The sequence below is a fragment of the Pyxicephalus adspersus genome, chromosome 2 (genome assembly GCF_032062135.1).
Source record: "Pyxicephalus adspersus chromosome 2, UCB_Pads_2.0, whole genome shotgun sequence".
NCBI classification, from domain to species: domain Eukaryota; kingdom Metazoa; phylum Chordata; class Amphibia; order Anura; family Pyxicephalidae; genus Pyxicephalus; species Pyxicephalus adspersus.
Window position 1 is genome coordinate 16,121,371 of NC_092859.1, and position 25,076 is coordinate 16,146,446.

Sequence of the window (25,076 nt, forward strand, 5' to 3'; positions counted from 1 at the left end):
TGGAACTGCAGAGTTCATCTGCAGTTCAGTTCCCACAGTCACAAACAGGGAGGTTCCCAGGGCTCAATGAGCTCTGGGAATCCTCCTGTTTTAATTTCCTCTTCCGAAATCGGTTCGCCGAAATTTTGCGTAACAATTGGAAGTTCGAGAACATTTTCGCAAGAATGCCAGAGGTATTCTCGCCCATCCCTGGTGACCCGTTCCCCTGCCTCAGTCTCATTGCAACACCTACTAGACCCTTTCACCTAAGATGGGCCTGATCAATATTGCCTCATACAACGTCAAAGGGTTAAATACCCCTGAAAAGCAATCCATCTTTTTGGCTACACAAACAAATAGCACAAATAGTTTTTATCCAAGAGACCCACTTAATGCCATAACTATTTTACTTAAAGCTAGACTACTGGAGCTCTACATTTCTTGTCCATCTCCACATGTATGAGACATTTTCCAGACATGTTTACGAGCCCTCCCAAATCTCGCGTTCCCCCAATGATAGGGCCAATCCTCCCATGTTTACTTTTTCTATTTGTGTTTATTAAAATCCTTCATGTCAGTTTAATGGTTTCTCATTTTGTAACGTACTTCTTGTAACTGAATGGTATAATGTAAATACAATTGCAAGGTTTGCACATCTTTGTTGTATGCTGGTTATTACTGTTATTGCACTATTGCCTCCCCTATCTTTTTTCTGTACCCCCTTGAAATAAATAAATAACAAATGTTAAAAAAAAAATATTTGTGACTAATCCCAAAGTTTAGTTGCAGTTTCATACCAGCTTTTTTTTTTGTGGCGTACAACATTGGCTTTTTTTACGTAGAGATGAACAGATCATTAGAATGGATTTATACTGTCCTCATACTGTCCTAAAATGAGCTAAATTAACCATTCTTAGTGATTTTCAATCCAAAGTATACATTTAAACATTTTTTTTCTTCTTTCCTTCTTGTGGGCACTATAATAAGTATTCCTTGGTATTTATGAATAACGTTTGTAATATTCCTACTTTCTTTCTTTATTTATACCATTTATGCTTGTTTGTTGTTAGTTAGGTGTTTCATTTTAAAAATGTTTATTGAAACTTTTCAGTAAAGCTGTAAAATAAATAAATGTGATTAATTAAAGCTTAAAACAACATCCAATACATTGTGCAGTCCTTAGAATAAAAATATTCCAGCTCATGTGATGTTTTCAATAATTTGTATTACATTTTTTTACACCAAAGAAACCCTTAGGTTTGTGATCTGTTTAGTTATATGCTTAGTGGTGGTATTATTGTCTAGTAGTGCCGGTATCCTGTTTTATTTAGTTATTACATATGGACAATTTACACCAATTCAATAATAACTTGCTGTATTACCAGATATAAGCTGTGATGCTAAATGTTATGTGTGCACCAAAGACTACCTAACACACTTACTAGTTTAGGATATTGACATTTAACTAAATTCCGACATGTGGCATAAACTGATCACATATGTTGCAATCTACTTGTTAATCTCTCTGCAATTCCTATTTACCAAACACACCACACATACATGTAAAGGGGTCAGAGTGAAAGCTGTGAGGTTCTTTTAACAGTGGGTATTCCTTATTGTGCTTCTGGTTTAGGTAGCCCTAGGGTAGAGCAAAAATGTTTAGGAGTTATAAATGTATTTACTTCTTCCTAAGTGGTGCCAAACCTTTTTTTTATTAGGATGGATTCCAAAAAAACAACAAGACTAAATATCGAAAGGGGTTATTATCAATATTAGTTCCTTCACAGAGAGGATTGAATGGGAAGTATTTTCCTCCTGGAATTACAGTATAGAGACACAATGCTTGCTGTATTTCTCCAGGTGGGATATGGTCATATTGTATCAGGAGAAGGCAGTTTTGTTGGAACCATTTCCTGATGGTTTCTGTATTTCCCAGAAACTTTGAATCAATTTTTTGTGAGCATCAATCAATGTGGACAAATCTTTCCTTCCTGTTGGCAATATCATGCAGAATGTATAGTGTGAAAGGGATACTAGTCAAATGGAGATGGAGGTTTTCATCTCATTCTTTCTCTAGGCTATACCATGGCTGTGTGTTTTACAAATAGTACATTTACATAACACTGCTGGATATTGGAATTCTGAACTTGTGGGTTACATTTATAGGTGACTGATTGTCCTATCTACTAAGCCTACTAAGCCTATCAAAAGACAAAAAAAAAATTATTTACTTTCAGTCCAGAGATTTTTTCCACAGCACCTTAGTGGCTCAATGTCTTTACATTGACAGCCAGTACTTCTTCTGAGCCCAGGTCACATACATGGCATTCTATACAAGAATGGCACACTGCAGGGGGGATTTAGTAAAGGAATTTAGGCTTTATATTTGCCAAGGTGATCTTCTTGCAAAGGGTATTTCACCTAGCTTAATGAATGTAAGGATAGACTTTGCACAAATTGCCAAACTACGTGCAATGAAATCTTAAAAAAAGTTTTCCTTGCCCATAACTGGTTGATCTAGGTCAGCAGAGCTTCTACTCAGTTACCAGGTAAAATGTTCCTTGTTGGGGATAATTCACCTAGATAATTGAAAAGCCTAAGTTCCTTTAGTAAACTTCACTTCAGCACTTTGGCACTGAAAGCTTTTTCCCTGCTTGTTATATAACCAAAATATAGAACAACACAAATGCAGACTATATGGATACTTCACAAGTTTGTTCCTCTTTTAATATTTAATGTGGTTTCCTTTAGTTCCTCTTGATTTACATATTATGCTTTAAAATTTTACTTCTCATTTTTAAGCCCAGTGAGAATTCTCATCATTACCACAAAACATTTGTGTGGTGTACATCTGTATTTTTTAGAGCTTCCTGAAGATGCTTGAGGGTTTGGAGTGACTATGTAGCCAAACTAAACGTGCCCTCAAGAACTCATCTTGATAAGAAGTAAATATGCAACTCTCATGCAGCCCCCCGATGTCCATTAAGGACTGACCTCCAAATAATTGTATACCATTGGTTCCATCCACCTGTATCTTCATTATTATTGTGTTCTCTGTTGTGTTCCCTTAGGCATCCCTTTTATATTCCACAAGTCTCTCCCTTTAGGACTCTCTCTTTTAGTCCACACGTTTCTCCCTTTAGGACTTCCTCTTATGGTCCGCAAGTCTCGCCCTTTAGGACTCCCACATATATAGTTAGGTCCATAAATATTTGGACAGAGACAACTTTTTTCTAATTTTGGTTCTGTACATTACCACAACTATTTTAAATGAAACAACTCAGATGCAGTTAAATTGCAGACTTTCAGCTTTATTTCAGTGGGTAGATTGCATAAAAATGTGAGGAACTAAAGCCTTTTTCCTTACAATGACTTCATTTCAGGGGCTCAGTAGTAATTGAACAAATTAGAAAGCTGAAAATAAAATGTTCATTTCTAATACTTGGTTGAAAACACTTTCCTATTAATGACAGCCGGTAGTCTTGAACTCATGGACATCACCAGATGCTGGGTTTCCTCCTTTTTAATGCTCTGCCAGGCCTTTACTGCAGCGGCATTCAGTTACTGTTTGTTTGTGGGCCTTTCTGTCCGAAGTTTAGTTTTCAACAAGTGAAATGCATGCTCAATTGGGTTCAGATCAGGTGAATGACTTGGCCATTCAAGAATATTCCACTTCTGCTTTAATAAACTCCTTGGCTGTATGTTTTGGGTCAATATCTATCTGTATTATGAAACGCCTCCCAATCAATCTGACTGCATTTAGCTGGATTTGAGCACACGGTATGTCTCTGAACACCTCAGAATTCATTCGGCTGCTTCTGTCCTGTCTCACATCATGGATAAACACTAGTGTCCCAGTGCCATGGCAGCCATGCACGCCCAAGCCATCACACTGCCTCCGCCATGTTTTACAGGTGATGTGGTATGCTTTCGATCATGAGCTGTTCCACACCTTCTCCATCTTTTTCTTGCCGTCATTCTGGTAAAGGTTGATCTTGGTTTTATCTGTCCAAGGAATGTTTTTCCAGAACTGTGCTGGATTTTTTAGATGTTTTTGAGCAAAGTCCAATCTAGCCTTTCTATTCTTGAGGCTTATGAGTGGCTTGTACCTTGCAGTGCACCCTCTGTATTTACTTTCATGCAGTCTTCTCTTTATGGTAGACTTGGATATCGATACGCCTACTTCCTGGAGAATGTTGTTCACTTGGTTGGCTGGTGTGAAGGGGTTTCTCTTCACCGTGTAAATGATTCTGCGATCATCCACCATTGTTGTCTTCCGTGGAAGTCCAGGTCTTTTGGCATTGCTGAGTTCACCAGTGCTTTGTTTCTTTCTCATGATGTACCATGTTTTTGCAACTTAAGGATGGCTTGTTTCACCTGCATGTAAAAATCCTTTGACCGCACAAACACCCCCCCCCCCTCAAATCAACTCCAGGCCTTTTATCTGCTTAATTTATAATGACATAACAAAGGAATTGCCCATACCAGCCCATGAAATAGCCTTTGAGTCAATTGTCCAATTACTTTTGAGCCCCTGAAATGAAGTGATTGTGTTAAAAAAAGGTTAAAAGTCTGCAGTTCAACTGCATCCGAGTTGTTTCATTTAAAAATAATTGTGGTAATGTACACAACCAAAATTAAAAAAAGTTGTCTCTGTCCAAATATTTATGGACCTAACTGTAGTCCACAAGTCTCCCTCTCTTAGGACTCCCTCATATAGCCCACCAGTCTCTTCCTCTTAGGACTCCCTGCTATAGTCCACAAGTCTTCCTATTTTAGGACTCCCTCTTTTAGTCCACAAGTTTCTTCCTTTTAGGACTACCTCTTATGGTCCACAAGTCTTTCCCTCCGAGGACTCCCTGCAATAGTCCATAAGTTCCTCCATCTTAGGAATCCCTCTAATAGTCTATAAGGTCTATCCCTCTTAGGATTCCCACTTATAGTCGACAATATTTACCCTCTTTGGATTTTCTCTTATAGTCCACAAGTCTTATGGTCTACAAGTCTCTCCCTTTTAGGACTCCCACTTATAGTCCTCAAGTCTCTCCTTTTTAGTACTTCCTCTTATAGTTCACAAGACTCTGCCTTTTAGTTGCATTTGTTTGGTTTTTTTCTTATTTTTAAGACTGCAATGGGCTTTTAATGATCCCTTAGGGTACAGGAAACTGCTTCAACTACCTCGATCAAATTCAAAACTAAGCTTAATGAGTAAAAGCAGAACAGTGAGAAAAAATGAAACTTTTATCATCAACTGAATTTTTTTAACACATCTATATGTATATATATATATATATATATATATATATATATATATATATATATAAAAAGGGCTGCTTGGAGTTGTAAGTGGGGTAGTCTTTGCGAAAGCAGTGTAATACACATAATTTTAGCAACGTTCACTAAATCACCTAGGCAAATCTTTAAATAAAAAATTCTCCATGTTCTGTTATTGTCACCAGTTCCAACATTTTGGCACTAAAGTACAGCTTGACAGCTGTTACCCAGAACCAAAGAGTGCCTAGAGCAATATGGGTTAGTGCCAAGAACCACAAAGCCCAAATGTAATTACTTTTGTAAAGATTGATAACATTGAATTTTGGATAGTGATTCCACTTTATTACCACAAGGCAGTTACAAGGAAAATGTAATATACTTATCTTTCCAGTGGCCCATGTGCAAGAACCTATTTCACGGCCCTGTGGCCAATGTACAGTATGTAGTCCACAATTCTGGGTTTGTGCAATACCTGTTCCCCCCACAGCACACAGTGGTTCATCCTGCCGATGTGCATGACATTGCAAGACATATTAGCAGGTGGAAGAAACCATTGTGTACAGAGGGAACTAGCAGGTACTTGACCCACTCATGGTCCAATACTTATAGGGACAAGTGGTACGATGGAGGCTTTTCAACACAGGGGCTTCTGGAAAGGTTTACAACGTTGGTCTGTGATGACAAGGTCACTCTAAAATAGTAGATTACAACATTACTTCCCAAAAATCTATGAATCAAATGTGTAATAACCAGTCAAAGTCTGTTACATCAAGTGTTGGACAATGTATAGTGCTTCTGGGATACTCAATGGCCCTGGATTTCTTCAAAGACATTTGCTATTTGTTATCAAATTATTAGAATCCTTGACCAGATCCATTCCACGTTTGCTGGATCACCCAGCTTCACTGATGAAAATGTATCCTCTCCAGCCTTGGAGAGCTTTAATAAAAAGCTCAATGTATATGATTACAATAATATAGTCTACACATTCTTGTTGTTTCTTGTTGCAGTATTCTTAGAAATATCATTTTGTATAAGTTATGGCTAGAAGTGAACTTCCGATGGGTCTGCAAACTGATTTCACGAATTCCATTCAATTCAAGTCAATAGGCGGATTTAAACATTAATAGCAAAGCCCCTATTCATGTTAGAACCACCAAATTTGTTAGGTATGTGTAGGAGAACAGTGGCAACAAGGGAGAAATACAGAAGTTCCAAAAGACCTTTTGGTTTTCCAGAAAATGGCAGGCAAAATGAGAGCAGCCAAATAGGATTTCTGTGTGATGGACAGCGTCCAGAAGGCAGCATCAACATTAGGACATTGGGAAAGGGTGGCGCTACGTGTGAACTCAACCCACTAGCAGCTGTCTCTGCTGTCAAAACAGTGCAAGCTGGCATCATGACCTGGATGACGTGTGTTAGGAATGCCACCCATAAAGTTGTGGAGAAGTAGTGCGGTGACATTAGGCAAAGGGATGGAGGACCAGAGACGGAGCGTGGGTCAGTGAGAGCAGTAGCAGTGTGTGGCCTCTAGTCAGCTATCGCCAGGGAGACCACATTGGTAAGTGTCATGGAGAGCTGGGTGTAGTGCATCGCCAATGCCACCCAGAAGTGTGTAATACAATTTTTGTGAATGGAGTACTGACAGGTGGCAGCAGCAGCAGTAGGAAGCTGTGGGCCCTGAGTGTGGACCGCATTGGTAACCGACATCTGAAGCTGGGTGTAGAGCATCGTCAATGCCACACAGAAGTGAGTAATACAATTTTAGTGGAGTACTAACAGACTGCAGCAACAGCAGGAGGAGGAGGGCACTGGCATCTAGAGCTGGGTGTAGTCCATCATCAGAAATTTACCTGTACAAACGGTACAAACGGTCTTCTTTGGTAAATAGGAACAGGTATCAAACACTAAAATATCTGTATTTATTTTATAGTGGGACAGAAATTTCACTGTACCAAACAGTCTTCGATGGTAAATTGGAACAGGTATCAAACACTAAAATATCTGTATTGGGGCTCCCCCATGTTTGCAATCCCGCCTAACTCACACAGCGGAAGCTGCAAAAGGCTGACATTTATTTGCAATAATTTCATTACCCTTTCTATAGGGAGTCCACTTCTGGTGAATGTTTTCTGAGCTGTATTATTTGGAAGACTATCAAAATTACAACCATTAATGGAGGATTTTATGGAGTAAACACTGTTCTCCTGATTAAAGTCAAGGATTTGAAGACTGGTGAAGCTGTAGGTGGAGCAAGGCTGTTTTTTGGGCAAAATGTTCTAAATGTGGAACCAGTAGAAGTCTCAAGACGCCAAGAGGGTAAAAGAGAGACAGTAGAAGAAAGATTTGGCATCTCCAGCACCAAAAGCTCTAGAGTTTGGGAGCTTCCGGCCTGAACATATGTCGCTATGGGAAACTGTGTTGGCTGCAGGTGGGCACCTCTTGAGGGTTTACCTCTTTGACATCCTCACCATGGGACCACGGTTCTTTAAAAATGGTCTCCAAGTGGAGCTTGAAGACAAAGGCATCCTAAAGGTCACCCACGACTGTTGTTGGCTAGGAGATATTTTGTCCCACCAATATGGTGTGTTTTTGAATAATGTTTTTGATACACAGTTGGGTGATGTGTATTTGTTTTCCATGGAGACTGGTGGTTTTCTTCATGAGAGTTCATCCATTGAGAGTTCATCTGCAGTCACAGCTGATTGGAAGCACTCGCAAGTTTCCACGCTCCCTGGGCTGTACTTATAAATGATAAGTACAGCCCGGTGACCGTGGGAACTGAACTCAGATGAACTCTCAATGGAGAAACTCCATTGCGAATTCATCTACAGTTCCAATGCGATCCCCGGGCACTAGAGGTTAATTTAAACATATTTTAAACACGAATTCGCAAAGTCGAATTCCATGTTTTTTGGGTAGGGCCTGCCCGAATTTGAACCGCCATTTTCAGGTCTAATATAGGGACAACTCAAATTCGAATACCAACATTGCTAATGTACTTAAAAAAAAAATCTGTATTTATTTTAAAGTAGGCCAGAAATTTCACCAAATTTGTACCAAACAGTCTTCTTTGTTAAATAGGAACAGGTATCAAAAACTAAAATATCTGTATTTATTTTACAGCAGCACAGAAATTTCGCTGTACCAAACAGTCTTTTTGGTAAATAGGAACAGGTATTAAACACTGAAATATCTGTATTTTTTTACAGTAGGCCAGAAATTTACTGTACCAAATGGTCTTCTTTGGTAAATAGGAATAGGAATAAAATATCAAACACTGAAATATCTGTATCTGTATGTTTTTTAGTGTAGGCTAGCAAACTGGCTTTTTTTTTAATAAAAAGCAAGAGGTATTAGACTGAAATATCTGTATTTTTTAGAGTAGGACAGAAATTTCTCTGCAGCAAACTGGCTTTTTCGGTAGATAGCAAGAGGTAACACTCAAATATCTGTATTTTTTAAAGAGTAGTAGAGAAATTTTTTTTCAGCAAAATGGCTTTTTTTTTGGGGAAATAGCAAGAGCTATCAGACTCAGATACCTATATTTTTTTAGAGTAGGACAATTTTTTTTTTTTTTTAATAAAATGCTTTTTTTGGTAAATAGCAAAAGGTATCAGACTGAAATATCTGTATTTTTTTTAGAGTATGGCTTGCTTCTTTAGTACTTTGGTAGGACCAGGTAACATCAAAAACTGCAATATCTGTATATATACAGATATACAGAAGGCTCCTGTCCCCGTCACAACCCACATCTCTCCCTGCTTCTTTCCCTCACACAAAACACAAAATGGAGCGACTAACCCCTCCCTCCTTCCCTGTATAAATGCCTCTGCTCAGATCTCTCATGATTGGGCTGCTGGGCCTTGCTGTGCATCCTGGGGGCAAATGATTTGCTCCCAGCCACGCCATTCCAGCCAGAAATAGTCGCCGATCCCGTCCCCTGCATTTTCCCTCGTTTGTTCGGCGAGAACAAAACCTCATGGCGAATCACAGGGCTGTTCTTGCTTAAATGTTCAGTAAACTAGAAAGGGCCCGATTCTCCGCAAGATGGAACTTACAAATCTCGCTCGCTCATCCCTAAGTATGGCGACATATGTGATATATTATTGTAATCAGATATTTTGTAACTACCTATTAGAAGGCTTCACTGTTGTTCATGACTTCTTTTTATGGTATTTTTTATATTTTTTTTTAATGTCTGTATAGTGTTCTATGGCTGCTGAAAGTCCCATCTTTGTTTATTCAAACATTTGTCATAATAAAGTAATTGTTAAATTTTACAAAACATCTAAACATTCTAATTGTCCTACAGTTGATTTAACATACAATGACTGGTTATTATGAATTTGGGGGATGTAATCTAATCTATTACTGTAACCCATTTTAAAGTGACTACTAGTGTTACTACAGGCCGACATTGTAATTTCAAACATTTGTCATAATAAAGTAATTGTTAAAAATTTTACAATGCATCTAAACATTCTAATTGTCCTACAGTTGATTTAACACACAATGACTAGTTATTATGCATTTGGGGAAGTAATGTTGTAATCTAATTTATTACTGTAACCTATTTTAAAGCGACCGTGTTACTCCAGGCCGACATTGTAATTCTTTCCAGAAGCCAGTGTAAAAAAGACACCATTGGCTTCTTATCAGTCCCTATAGTTATTGAACCGTGTCAGGGTCAAATACCTGCTACCCCCCTTGTATAAAATGGTTTCTTACACCTGCTCATATGTCATGCACACTGGCAGGAGGAACCACCGAATGTGGTGGGGGAACAGGTATTGCACAAATCCAGAACTGTGAAATACATATAACAGCCACAAAGAAGTAATAAAGATTTTTTGCATGTGGGCCACTAAAAAGATAAGTGTATTCCCCTTTACAGACTGCCTTGTGTTAATAAAGGGGCAGATTCACTTGTAGCATTCATCTCACATACAAATCCAATAGCCCTAATTTATTAAAGTTATCCAGGGCTGGAGAGAATACACTTTCATCAGTGAAGCTGGGTGATACAGAAAGCCTGGAATGGATTTCCTAAATGTCATTAGCTATTTGTTAGCAAATGTTTTCAATTCTGGACCAGATCCATTCCAGGTTTGCTGGATCACTCAGTTTCACCAGTGAAAGTGTATTCTCTCCAGCCTTGGAAAACTTTAATAAATCAGGGCCAATGTCCCTATTACTTGCTGAAATTGATTCCCTTTTTTTAGCACTGATTTTTCAGGTGACAGTTCATTGCATCTTTTCATTTTCAGAAAGTGTTAAAGGAAATGTTATTTAATCAATGTGGTAATCCCCAAGGGTGTCAGAGCAGAGGTAACCTCCCAGTTTAACCTTTTTTATTTTTATACTTCTCTGCGTATCTGTATCATAACACAATGGCTTGTCCCAGACAACAGCTGCTGTGGGGTAAGTGTCTTAAAACTTTTTGGGGGGTTCCGGAGCTTAGGGGTGCATGTGCCGTTATTTATGGCTAACAAAAAGTTCCAGTAATCTTTTATCGGACTCTGAAATGTTCATTATCAGGCTGTTACTGTGATTCAAAGTACTGATGTTAATTGATGATGTTGATTTTCTAAAACACTGACCCAGAAACTATATACATCAGGAGTTTTGATTTTACTCTGTCTTTGGTGGTGTACAGATTTGGTATAGATCTGAATGTAATGAACCCATTGGATCTACTAGGTGTTTCAGATGGAAATACATCAGGGGTAATTATGTATTTTTTTACGGAACATACTTTCATAAAAACATTTCTAAAACCAAGATAATCTGTAATGTAATAGCAGCTAATCAAACCTTAAATGTGAATGTCCTATTATTCTAATTTATTTATTTTTTGTTGTACCTGGTAAATCTGCCAGTAATAGACTTCAATTCACCCGTATCTACGAATGAGCAGCATTGTCACCCTTGTACAGAAAGTATTTAAGGACTGCAGGACTCCAGAATCGCAAGAAAGCTTTTTGTCCTCCAGTGGTATCTGTAGACAGATTTGAAAACTCTTAACACCAAGAGATACAAAACTTTAGCTTTAATAGGAGTAGGCTTTTTGTGGTTGATTCCAAAATACCACTTGTGTTTTTTATACTACTCCGTAACACTTGGTAATCCTTTATGGAATTCCAAGTTTTCTGCATCATTAATCAAGCAGATTCCATAGACAACTCTGAAATGTATGTGAATTACTCTACAATGTCTGTAGCTACGGAGGTCAGTGAGGGACGTTTAATATTTTTTTATTGCTTGTTAAGGACATGAAATTAATTGAATGTCCATATCCTGGCAGCAATTTTACTTTTTATACACACTTTACAGTTTCCTCACCCGACATGTGCCTCTACAAACGTGTCTAGACATCATATAATTATCAACCACACCATAACCATTAATGACCGAAACGAGCTTTGTGTAACCTATTGAAGCCTGATTTTTCTGGGTTTCGGACATGTTTGATGCGAGAGTTGACTTAGCACAGTCTATTTTTACTTTCCATTCCACACTAAAATACAATAAAAAAAGAAATCCCATAGTTGATTACTTGTCTCTCTTTTATACTACGAGACAGGGATGAACTTACTGACTCCCTGCCAATTTCTTCATTTCTTTATTCATTTTATTACAGTTAGGGGATTGTTATACTTTAACACTTCTCCTCTATTTGACTTTTTATTTTATTTCTCCCCTTTTTATGCATTAAAGTTTAATGCCAGATGAAATTGTTCAATTATTTTCCCACAAGGTAGGGATGTGGAAAAACCTCCCCCTAGTTTTATTGTTGGTTTATCACCTTAACTGGAAGTGTGGAAAAATATCCAACAAAAACATCAGGAGCAAAACAAAAATCTAAATGTCGAGCATGCTTACTATTTATCACACCTGTATAACCCTTACACACCAGTGCAATTTCTGCTGTGGGTTTCTTTAAAAGGCAGTAACTTTGTTATTACTTAAAATACCAAAGTACTACACACTGCATATAATTAAATATCAAGCAACCCAAATATATACTGAGACACCTACATTTACCTTAAAAAACAGAAAAACAATATTGAATATATACAGTATTTTGTGTTTTTTACTTTTGATGATGTTGTCTTGAAACAAATTATTTAACGTTTCATTTAATGCAAAGAAAAAAATTAGCAAAAGCAGTAAAACACAATTTTTTTTTAGTTTAATCAGTGTTAGTTTAAAAAATATTGATGATAAGTATCAATTTTTATCTATAATTTCAGTTCATTGTTATGAAACTGAAATTATGATTCTAGTGTAAATCATTGCAAAGCTACTTACACATATAATATTGGCTCTTTTTTATCCTATCATAAACAAATAATAAACAAAAAAAAAATATTATAAGTAAGAAAAAATAGACATAAAATAAAGTTAGCAGGTAAAAAATAGTTGGAAGGAGAAGGGAAAAAAGGATTAATTAGGGATGATTTGTTTTTTACTTGTCAGGTTGTTTTCATGACATAATTTGCAGATCGAACCGTAGCCTTTTAATCTACAGATGAAACAATAGTAAATTCAAAAGGGATAAGTCTGAACAGATCTCAGTTTTGGTTGCATTTACACTGCATTTTTGCTTTTAGTTTGACAGCTAGGAATTGCCAGCAAGTGTAAGGGGAGAGAGCAGCAGCAGGGCAGAAGGAAAAGGCATGCTAAACAATCCATGTGTGCTTTATTTAGGTTTTATCAGTGTCCACAACTGGTTATTGGAAAGCAGACATATCATCATTTTTTATTCTAATTTCTGCTGTGAATATTCACATTTATTTGGGAACCAGTAAAGGCAATATTGCTCCTCTGTCCTCTTGTTCCCTTATTTGCCAACCTTGAGCCACCAACAGGCTTCTGGTACATTTACATTACACATCCCAAAAGGCTGCATAGTTGAGATCCATGTGGGTGTAAATTATTCCAATACTTTGGCACTTACCAAACCGAATATACTAGGAGGCGGCGGGAGGCTTATGGTGCATTGATTAGGAGAAAAGTGAGAAAGTATTGGTTTAGAGGGGCATTATTAAACCATTTACACAAAAAAATGTATTGCTGGTATGTAGTGCTGAAAAGGGTGAGGGGCAATGGCCCAAATTACAATAAATATGAAAAATAAACATTTTTAGTTAACTTGGTGTTTTCTTTTTTGGTGAAGAACTTAATTTAATTCTATCTGGTGCAAAAGTTATTCCCAGTAGGGTGAGTAGGGGACAATCTTTCTAATAGAGCCCTGGTCTATACTAATACCTAACAGGGGTTCTGATCCTTCCCTACTGCATCCAAAGCTAAAAAAAGTTATATGCCATAGGTACGTTGTATACCAAAAACAAACAAACCTGCCCAATCTGTCTGAATCTTACCAACTTATGAGAAGAGGCAAGATCCTGTAAAAATCAGCAGCTATGTGGAAGAGAGACCTCAATCTGACCCATAGATTGTGAGTTCTGTGTTCAATTAGTACCTGCAGTCAGAATAATATTGGCTATAACCATATTTTTGCTATGTCCTTCTTCCTTATGAACCATGTAGATTGTCCTCTGTGTATGAATTGAGGCTTTGAAGACTTGACCCTCAATTCCAAGAGTCAAAACTTAAAAGCTCTTTTAGATTTTAAATGCTGTTGGTGTCCCCCATTGAGGGGATTTATCTGTAAGAATTCAGCACTCATAGGGGGATAATATCTATCTGATCTGAGACCCATCACCTGCACAGGAAGTAAGGGGAAACTCCCTTCATTGAAACATCTACACTAATAACATCCTTAGGTTCTAACCTTTGCTCACTGTACTAAAACAACTTCCTGTGTCCTTGCTGGGTGGATTTCCCTCACTTCATTTTGTGTCCATTACATAGAAAAAAAACAGAATGTGGGAGGTCGTCCTTCACCTTCTGAAGGACATGAAGTAGGGGGATACTGGCGGCTTTATAAAGCTAATGGAAAAAAAGGAAAATGCTGGATTTGGTGCAATATTTTTATATTTTCCTTATATATCAAGTTGACCATATACGCCAGATTAGATACAGTTTAGGCATGACCATGGACAGCTTTGTTGTGGTTCCTGGGCAGCTAACAGAGGGCCAGTCGCCACCACCATTCACATTTAAAATGAACAAGAACAAGAAGTTACGTGGTTATAATTGTGGTTATAAATTGGGCAGTTATCAACCATTCCCAATGACCCCAATAATTCGCTTTGGCAAGTGCCTGTCCGGCGGCTGATGTTACCTGCAGCGAGGAAACAGTAGCTGCCTCCTTACCATTCATGTAAACTAGTCCTTACGTAACTACATAAATCTGCAATTATAGTTTTATAAATGCACAATGCATAGAATGAGATTGAATTTCTGTATTTTTAATTAGACATTTTTTTCTTATTCTCTCCCCAGGTGCCTATATTATAATTCTCATCTCTTGTGTGACAGGTAAGCTACAGTAAAATAACTTATTTTAACTGGGGCACTATGAATACCATGCTTCAGAATCAGAGCCAGGGTAAACCACACAGTTTTTGACACCTATAATACAAGAGTAATGGCCAGGGATGGGTCCTGGATGGTAGATACATTCTTCCATTCTTTAGGTCAGGGGTGTCAAACTCTGGCCTGCAGGCTAAATCTGTCCCGCAACATATTTTTTTGGCCCCCAAAGAAATCCTAAATATGAACTGCAGCTGGCCCGCCGCTGCATTGAAATAGCGCCGCTACTACAATTCCCGGCATTACTCACGTCTACAGACCAGTGGGCTCTCTGCCTATGCGTGGTCCCCCATTGGACTGTTAGACGCAAGTAATACAGGGAATTGTAGTAGCGGTGCTATTTCAATGAAGAGGGAGTTCCAGTGGCAGGCCACTCAAAAGATTTAGCCCGCCTCCATTTTTCAATAAATTTCAAGGTTGGCCAGCGACTTTGTCTAAGTTTTTAATTTTGTCCCACTGTGTATTTGAGTTTGACACCCCTGCTTTAGGTGATGGTCCCTCTGAAATGAGGTAATGTACTAAAAGAGTCCGGGATGTATGGATAAGTTTTTTTGTTACATTTTTACACGGCCCAGACTCTGGGATAGGAGGGAAGGATGTGGGTGGGTCTTCCTATCCCATGGCAGTACAGCCCAGGATTTCAGACTGACCTGACGGATGTGTCTCGGGCTGTCAGGAAGTGGGTAGGGCAGTCTAAGTTAAAGAGTAAAGAGCAAAACTGAATGGAGCAGGACTGAGCAGCCGTGCAAGTGTTTTGAACAAAGTCTTTTGAGCTACACTAATTGCTACCCGCGAGTACAATCATGGGGGAGCCGCTTGTGCGTCAGGACTTTAAAGCCATTTTGTGTTGCTGGAATTATACTGTTTTTGTTACTTTATGCTTCAACAGAGAGGCAATAGTTGAATAACTTATTAGTGTGATATAAATACATATAACATGTTACATTATAAGGCTAGCATAGTTGACTTCACAGCTCTAAGTCCTAGGTTCCAATCTCCGCCAGGACACTACAAGAAGTTTGTTCTCATTGTGTTTGTGTGGGTTCCCTGCCAAAAACATGCAGGTAAGCAATTTGTTTCCCCCAAATGTTGGTCTTAGACTGTGGCAGGGTCATTAGAGTTTGAGCTCTTCTGGGAGACAGTTAGTGATATGACTATGGACTTTGTAAAGTGGTGCATAATATGTTGGCATTATGTAAATACAAGGTTTAATATTAGGTCAAACTTCTCATTTTTTCTTTTTTTTCTGTATTATAGGAATTCGGTATCTGCCTGAAAAAGCTATTAAATTCACCCAGTGCTCACCTAAATCACATAACTGCCCTAGGAATTCCTCTTGTGTACAAACCAAAAATGGATACTACTGTGCATGTGACATGGGATTCTACAATTACAAAGACCAGATGACAATTACTTACCCCAAAGGACAATGTATTGGTAATTCACTGCCTTTTTATGGGATGAATTTAAAGGGAAATAGTAAGCAATGAGCTCATTCCAGCAAGGTACGGGTGGTGAAAGGAAGGAGAAAAGTAGCAATTTGCAGGCACAGTTGTAGGGTCAAGGGGTATTAGGTTCTCATCAATTGGATGTAAAGGACAAGCGCCGTGCTTTCAGCATGCATAGTGACTGTAGGTGGTAATGGAGTGAGAGTGGGAGAAAGCATGCACAGGCTTGGTGAGATAGGAAATACAGATGCAGTGCTAAAGAGGGGTGCAGTGGGCGATAAGAGAAGGGCTTACAGTCATGGTGGGTATTGGGCAAAGAAAGAGTGGAAGACTGGGAACTTTCAGCCTGTGGGGGACACACACAATCAGATGGCCTCTTCATGGCAGGGTTATTTCTCTATGAGCTAAAGTGCACCACACAAACTGGGCCAGGGTACTGCACCTGAGAGTCATCAAGATTAGACTAGAATCAGATATACCCATCAGTGGCAAAACTCTGATGCATTATATTATTAAAGTTTTTTTCCTTACAAATGCTGCATACCTGTTGGAGACCAAACTGACATGAGGTCTTCTGGATTTGGTGACTGGGTGTGAGAGTGAAAGGAGTATCATAGGTTCCTGACAGTAGATCCAGAAGTAGGAAGGTGATGAACTAGACATTATCTGGGTATTGCTGAAGGGTAGTTGTGGATCTGGCTGGTTGCAGATCAGGAACACATGAAAACAATAAGTAGTCTGCAGTTGAGAAAAGGTCAGCAACAACCAGACTTGGAATGGGTAGTATGTTAGTGGGGAGTGATATATTCAAAGTCCAGGCCAAGAGAAAGGTCAGATTGCCAATACTGGTAGCAAGGTATCAGGCAATAAGCAAAGTCAGGAATTCAGGCCAGGGTCTACAACAAAAGGAATAGCTCCAAAAGTGGTCAGGAAGAAAGCCAGATCCTACACAGGAGATTAGTGTATGTTAGATCACAGGGATAGCTAGGGGCGTAGGATACTTATCCAAGAATTTCTGGAGTGTGTGGCTTGCCAAAAACTTTTGCATTTTCCATGCCAGAAAGTCTCGATGAAAACCAAGACTTGTAACCATTAGTCAATATAGTAAATATTTTGTCTGTTTTTTCAAAATACTTTCAAAAAAGAGAGAGAAAAATATAAAAGAATCACCATTATCGTCCAAGTACTGTGACAGTACATGGCAATGAACCTGGGTTTCCCATAGTAGAGTGTCTTTCCCATATTCTGAAGGTTTGATCCACATGAAGTATACTTCTTATTTCTGTGTGACTATTACTCCTGAAGAGGAAACCCAAACAATTAAAGATCACAACCATTCAATCCAGTTTTGCAACATTTGCAATCCATGTGAAGAGGAGCTCAGTCTTTTTATGATGTTTTGCCTTCCACCATATTCCCTTGATGCTTCAATCTATACCTTTCCAATTGGCAGAGGTCACAAGATAGAATGTCTACTCCACCTGTAAGGACAAATGTGCTTTTCATATATCCTTTATGAGATATTCTTCACTCAGTTTCACCACTCAGAAAGTTAAAGGTGCATGGGAGTTCAAAAAGGCTTCTTACAAAGGGGGGAATAGGAGGTCATCACTTCTTTACACTTTGCATATGAAACAATTCAGCTTTTTCACTTCCCCAGTTTAGCTTTGAGAAAAGTAAAGTAAAAAAATAGCTTTACCATCATAGACCAGGTATGAAAGCCAGTAAATCTGTTAAATCATTAACAGTGCATTCGTCTCAATACTGCAGGTTGTGATTTTGATCTATATATATATAACTTGCGGTCCTAAACCACTGTAAATTCCAACTCTTCACATCATAAGATTTGCAGGTGCAAAGATGATGTAATCATGACAAGCAGCTCAATGATACTTTGCCCTTCATCATATACCTTAGCAACTGAAATTCTTAACTCTGAATCTGAAAGTGCTTAGTTAGACTTCTTTATTGCTGAATATGTCTATTATTCATATCAACCATCCACCATATTCCTTAGTAGCTGAAATCCCAACTCTACATGTGAAAAGCTTGTAAAATAGAATTCCTTCATCCTCAAAAACAGGTGAAATGCAAGGTCATATTTCTAAAGCACCTTATACTAAAAACTGGCCCATAAAAGGGACAGATGAAGTAAAGACCCCTGAGTTCAGCCGACCTGCCTTATGGGCAGAAATCCATTCATGGGAGTGACTAACATTCATGGGTCACATTAAAAATAATTTGCATTTACAGCCTTACTTTTTATACTTATTCAACATGTTTACTGCTACACCACTGATTGCACCATTCTAACCTGTTTTATCCTCAACCACCAGCTCTATGTCCTAAAGAGGGAACCAGCTCTCCTTGTGTCTGTATCCCCGGATCCATTAAGAAGAAAAATGATGAAGGTCTTTTCCTTTGTATAGGTAGGATCTTACTCTGTCAAGCAAATAGGTTTCTCTTAGCTAAATAAAGTTAACTCATATATATAATACTTGATGTTACTTAAAAATAGTGAAGTAAAGTCACGATTGGGGTATTGGGTTCAATGAATTGAAGTCAACAAAAGCATTTTGTTTTCACACAGATAAATGTACCGATGATAAGGATTGTCCTGGAAATGCAAATTGTCGAGGCCAAAAGTGTTATTGTCCACACGGATATTGTAATTCCGCAAATTTATCACAGTGCAATATTCATATAAAATTGGATGAGGAATGCACAGGTAAACAAGTAACAGATAATCATATGTGAAAGGTAACCATAAATATTTATCTTCAGTAGATAAAGTGCCTGTCAATGGGGATGGGCTAAAAGGAAATCCATCACAAGTATATTATTAAGAGGAAAAAGGATTTATCTACTGCAAGACTTTCATAACAAATCTGAAAGATACGGCATGAATGAAAGTGATTGTATTTTCTCAAAATTTTGGCAACATTTGCCATTTTGGTCAAAGACATTGTAGTGAGTAAAGTGAAATAAAGATGTTTTCTGGTGATCTAAAAGCTACAATGAGCTTTGAATAGCTCCTGGAAATTACAGCAACTTCTTTCAACTATCCAAGACCTGATCCCACGCCTTTAGAGGGCAATTACCAAAATAAAGACTTTCAGTTTTAGTAAAAATTTAGCTGATGGCTAAATCTGTGATATCCACTGCACTACAGTTCATTATTGGTTATGGCCTCACTTGACATATCAGCCATGTAGTTTATATTTTCCTCCTATATCAAAGCTCTTATTCAAAAAAAATTTGTTTTCATACAGATAAATGTACCAATGATAAGGATTGTCCTGGAAATGCCAAGTGTCAAGACCAAAATTGTTATTGTCCACAAGGACAATGTAATTCCGCATATTTACCACAGTGCCTTTTACAGATAAAATTGGATGAGACATGTACAGGTAAACACGTAACAGGTAATCACTGATAAAAAAAAAAGGTTAATATAAATGTTTTTCTTTAGTGGATAGATTACCTGTCAGTGGGGATGGGGTAAAAGGAAACACATCACAACTGTATTATTAGGAAGAAAAGGATCTATGTATAACAAATCTAAATGATATGGCAAGAGTGAAAGTTATTGTTTTTTTTTCCTGTAAATTTTGGAGTTGGAGTCGGTGAGCAAGGTACAATGAAGGTGTTTTAAAGGGTACAATGTAAATCGAGGTACCATGAAAATTACATCTGCTTCTTTCAACTATCCCAGACCTGATCCCTGCCTAAAAAATGCAATTAGCAAAACTAAGAGTTTCAATTTTGGTAAAATTTAGCAGATGGTGAAATCTGTGATGTTCAAAACACCACAGCTCATAATTGGCTTTGGGCTCACTTGACCCATAAGCCATGTAATTTGTACTTTGTCTTATTACAAAGTTCTTTGTATTGTGTTAAAACCAAACCCATAGCCTGCATGTGATGAATGGGTAGTAAAATACATATTGTGGTGCTGACCCATCTTGTGGTATGTAGCAGAAAGCATACAGAAATATGCACTCTGGAGCCCATTGTCATCCATAGATCTTTACCTTAGCCAATCAGAACTTACTGGTTTTATTTATATATATATATATATATATATATATATATATATATATACTATATTTACTATAAAAGAACATTTTTCCAGTTTCCACATAGCTTTTCAATCCTTAGGTATGTTCATTCATATTTATTCTCAGTACTCCATTTTCACAGTGAGCATCTGATTTTGGCCAAGAATTTGCATTCCTACTCCAAGAATTTTCTCATCCACTTATAGTAAACAGCATGTGCGGGTTCATATCACCAAATTGTAGGAAATGACCCTAATTTATTAAAGTTTTCCAAGACTGGGGAAAATAGACTATCATAGGTGAACCTGGTGATCCAGCAAGCTTGGAATAGATCTGGTTGGGTTAAAGCTTTGCCGAATAATAGTAAACTTATTTTAGGAAATCCATTCCCGGTTTGCTGGATCACCCAGGTTCTCTCAAGATAGTATACTCTCTAGTCCTAAAGAGCTTTATAAATTAGGTTCAATGTATTTGTTTTAAAAAAGAACTGTGACCAGGCTATGGACATTTACCAATTTTCATATTCTTAACATGCAATAAATAGGATTTATGAAAATAAAACCTACACCAACCTCTGTAGCTTAGGATTCTGTCGAACAATTGAAGGGGGAGCTACGGACTAAAAGTTTTTTTTTGTGATCTGCAAACTTTCACACTTTTTATACGTTGTACACAACATATGTCACACTTTAAAGTTGTAGTTGAGACTGTTTGGGTTTCAAACTACGATAATGTTGAAAGATTTTAACAATATTTTTATTTTGTTACAGTGACGAACAAAACGTATGTTCTACCTACGTATCTTCTACCTTTCAGTAAGTCTAAAAATGTATTGTTCAAAGAAATTACAAAAGCAAAAAATTATTACTCTTATTAAGGATTTTATTCTTCAGCCCCCAGCAAGAGCACCCAGCAACCAATACAGAGTACACCAAGTCTTGAGATCAGTAAAACAACAGAAACAATACAAAGTACAACTTGGAGAACCCCAGCTGTCCCAATTCCACAAAAAACACAACAAGGTAGGTGATTCAGTAAGACTTAAATGCCAATTATGCACACATTGACACAATTTATGAACTAATTTAAATAGAAGAAAGTTGTTTTTATTAGCAGTGGATGAATATTACAAGAGAATATAAGGTTATAGAAATATTTTAGGGAAATTCTCTGTTGAAAAGTTATGCAGATAATTTCTCTTCTCATTTTAAAGCAGACATACCAAAACAACAGTGAGATGGGCTAAACGGAATCAAAGTCCACCCTTACCCCTAACCTAGTGACAAAATAGGTAAAAAATAAAACGTTCCATCTGTAAATTAAACAGGCTCAGTTCATTTTAGCAGGGGGAACCATTTTAAATATTTTCAGGTCTACAGGGAACCCTTACTGTAATTTCTATATCCACAGTATATTAGTGGATGGTCAATAGGAAGAAATCCTCCTACATTGGTGGCCATGGGACAGGATGCCATCCTTATAGATAGCTAAAAAGATTATTGGTATCTGGTAAATTGACCTAAAAATCACAAACTGCTCATTGCTCGCAGAATCCTTAGCAATCTCTGGAGAAACCTTGTAATTTAGTGGAACTCTTGTTAAGAAACACTAAATTATAGCAATGGCAAACCATGCAAAATACAGAGACACCCAAAAGCAGTCTAAGTTAGTTCCTCCTGTGTGATTATTCAGCAAGGCAGCAGAAACACAATGTAGTCTCAACTAAACTTTTGTTTCTAAATATCAGAGGGCACCCTAATGCATTTATTAATAATAATATTAATAATAATAATAAACAGGATTTATATAGCTCTAACCTATTACGCAGTGCTGTAAGTTAAAAAGGGGTAGCAAATGACAGACAGATACAGACAGTAACACAGGAGGAGGAGAGGACCCTGCCCCAAGGAGCTTACAGGAGGGAAGATATGGAGTGATGGGAAGTAGTGAGACAGAAATCTGAAAAGTGGGTTTTGAGCGCTCTTTTAAATGAGCTGAACGTAGAAGCACACCGAAAACGTCAAGGAAGACCGTTCCACAGAGTTGGGGCAGCTCTAGAAAAGTCTTGGAGCCGTGCGTGTGATGAGTTTATGAGTGAGGAAGTCATTAGTAGTTAATTGGAGGAGCGGAGAGAGTGGCTGGGGGGGTATTTTTTTTTACCAGGTCAGAAATGTAAGTGGGACAAGAACTGTGGAAGGATTTGAAGGCAATGCACAGGAGCTTGAATTTGATTCCCAGGTGAAATGGAAGCCAATGAAGAGAACTGCAAAGAGATGCCAAGGAAGAGGAGCGGAGGGAAGGATGGATGAGTCTGGCTGCAGCATTCATAATAGACTGTAGAGGAGAGAGTCAGGTTGGTGGAACACCAGAGAGGGGGAGGTTACAGTAGTCCGGACCCTACAAATACATTCAACTCCGATACCGATTTAGTGCGCTGAATGCAATCGGCCTTTTCACCAAGAAACAGGCTTATACAACTTGAAGACGAAGCTTGCCCTGAGGGAGCTTCAAGCAACAATCATCTCACATATTTGAAAGGCTGTGGCTAGCTGACACCAGAGTTCTGGCTGCCAGCTAAGATGTAAAACTAGGAACTAGGAGTGAAGGTTTTATCTTACCCAAAGCTCTACAAATCCTATGCTTTATCTTTACCTGGAATTAATTATTTTTCTTACCCAAATCTCTACACAGCCTACTGGCTCCAGGATACAAAATAAATCTTAGAAAACAAAGTTTGCTTTTTTCCATATGAGTAGCAATTCAGGCGTGTTAGCCATCATCAACACAGTGTATGAATGCCATGGCTTTTATGGCTTATTGACTAACACAACAGGTCAACCAGATATGGTGGGGAGGAATTAAAGAAACTAATGACAAACCTCTATGTAAATGTTCCTGCATTGGAGGTTTAAAACTGGATTTACACCTTTACAGTTTTCAGTAAAACTATTACAAATGCTTTAAAACAACGATTGATGAAAGGATTTGGTTGTCAGCCAGCATTTCAGTTCATCCTTAAGGTATTCTGTAAAGTTGAAATCAGATACTCATCACAGCATGTCTTTATAGAGCTGACTTGGTGTACATGAGTCCAATCATGTGGGAACAAAAGTATTATGTTACACAAAATTATTCCCACAAGGTTGGAAGATTACCATTGCCCTAAAATTGCTGGCATGCTCAACTTTTACCAGTACCTTAAAAATGAAGCATGTGAACTCAATAATTTAAAGAGATGTTCACTTTCATTTTGCCAAAAAGTGTAGAGTAAATGTATCCTCTTTTGGTCTTTTTCAGAGAAAAGGATATGTGAATTGCATTATAGCGTGGAGCTGGAGGAATGTGAACAATCCATGCGTCAGGTGTGTAATACTGCTCAATAATTCTATAGTGTAATAATAGGAGCCTGGCAATGCCGGAGCTTCCATGCTTACTTTGCAGAGCTGGTTTCAGAGAGGACTATTTCTGGCTTGTAAACTTGTAAAAAAATAAAGAAGGACCCCAAACCTAGGGCCACTAAAAAAGGTAAAAATACTAAATAGGGGGTTTTTTTTTTAAATTGGGTGATGTGTACTGCCTAACCCCATGACTATACCAGCCAATATAATTTTAGTTATTTTATCATATTTCATTTCTTACTATAGTTTACGTTGTTTTCTTGTGTGACAATGTAAAATCCTTCTTGTCTCTTTTTTACAGGATGCATTTTGTGAATTGTTGAAAGAGAATGCTCGTATTGAAGAACAATCTTGTCAAACTGACACCAACATTTCAGTGGAGGTACCAAAACTTTGTTGAGGTTATATTTTACCTTAATTCTAAAATTTACCAGGAGAAAAAATCAGGAGCTGCCCCTCCTAAAATGATCAGCTGTCTGGCTTTCTTTAGAACTTTAAATTGCTGACTGCAAAGAAGTATGCAGATAAAGACTTTTATTACAGACATTACAGAAATGCATCTTTGTCCTTGATAAGGGAATCAGAAAGTATTAAAGTTGGTGGGCTGGTATACCAGTGGGCCAGGCTACTAGCATTTTTTTACTAGCAGAGCTGATCAACAAAAGCAGACCTCTAAAATCAAAATGCCGCTTAGTCCTCATTATCTTCTAAATTTAAAACTTTTTAGGCTAAGCTATTTGTCCTTATGATGTACACCGCATCTTAGGCTTATCATGTGCTTTGGGCTTCAACTAGTATTTCTCCTCAGGGCTCCCCCAGAGGTTGTTAGGGGGTCCTTGAGAAATAGGCATTTTGTGCCTCTTAGGGCAGATTAAATGGAGCCAGTGATCGTTTATGGTTATCTGTGAGGGTGAAATTCTTCCCAATGATCAGGAATATAAGCACTAATATACTATTTCGCACTAATATACTGTGATCTGTGAAAATAGTAATTTAAGTAGGGGTTCGCCAAGACCTTAAAGTTATTTCAAGGGTTCCTCCATGGGGTTCCCTGAAGACCTGAAAAGTATTTCAAGGGTTTTCCTATGTTAAAAAGGTTGAGCAACCCTGAATTAGAGATAAATGATAATTCATGGGCAGCCAGGTGTCTCAGAGATTAGCACTCTGGCAGTGATAGGTCCCAGATTCAAACCTCGGCCAATATACTATCTGCATGGAGTTTGCAGGTTCTACCTAAGTTTACGTGGGTTTCCTCTAGGTACTCTGGTTTCCTCCCACATTTCCTAAAAACATGCAGAAAGGAGAATTGACTACTCCCCAAATTGACCTTAGACTGTATTAAATACATATGAATATGGAAGGGACATCAGATTGTGAGCCACTTTAAGAGACAGCTACTGATGTGACTATGG

At 38.0% G+C, this 25,076-nt stretch overlaps 2 protein-coding genes across 2 annotated transcripts in view; both read left to right on the top strand.

Annotated features, from left to right (window-relative positions):
• LOC140322325 (adhesion G protein-coupled receptor E3-like) overlaps positions 1–25,076 on the top strand; it is an 88,800-nt gene that overhangs the window by 50,650 nt on the left and 13,074 nt on the right. The gene's annotated exons all lie outside the window — the stretch shown is intronic.
• On the top strand, positions 10,647–24,089 carry LOC140324844 (uncharacterized). Its single transcript, XM_072402970.1, has 10 exons — positions 10,647–10,677; positions 14,668–14,703; positions 16,015–16,194; positions 18,542–18,634; positions 18,796–18,933; positions 19,478–19,630; positions 21,037–21,081; positions 21,160–21,288; positions 23,564–23,628; positions 23,966–24,089. Exons 1-10 carry the CDS (start codon positions 10,647–10,649, stop codon positions 24,062–24,064), a joined length of 969 nt encoding a protein of 322 aa, XP_072259071.1. The 3' UTR covers positions 24,065–24,089.

Excerpts from the sequence above, each read along its gene's own strand:
- LOC140324844 (XM_072402970.1), top strand. The coding sequence starts at position 10,647 with ATGGCTTGTCCCAGACAACAGCTGCTGTGGG. Across the intron at positions 14,704-16,014 it reads TCTCATCTCTTGTGTGACAG|GAATTCGGTATCTGCCTGAA; the intron begins GTAAGCTACAGT and ends TCTGTATTATAG. Across the intron at positions 19,631-21,036 it reads TACAGGTAAACACGTAACAG|TGACGAACAAAACGTATGTT; the intron begins GTAATCACTGAT and ends ATTTTGTTACAG.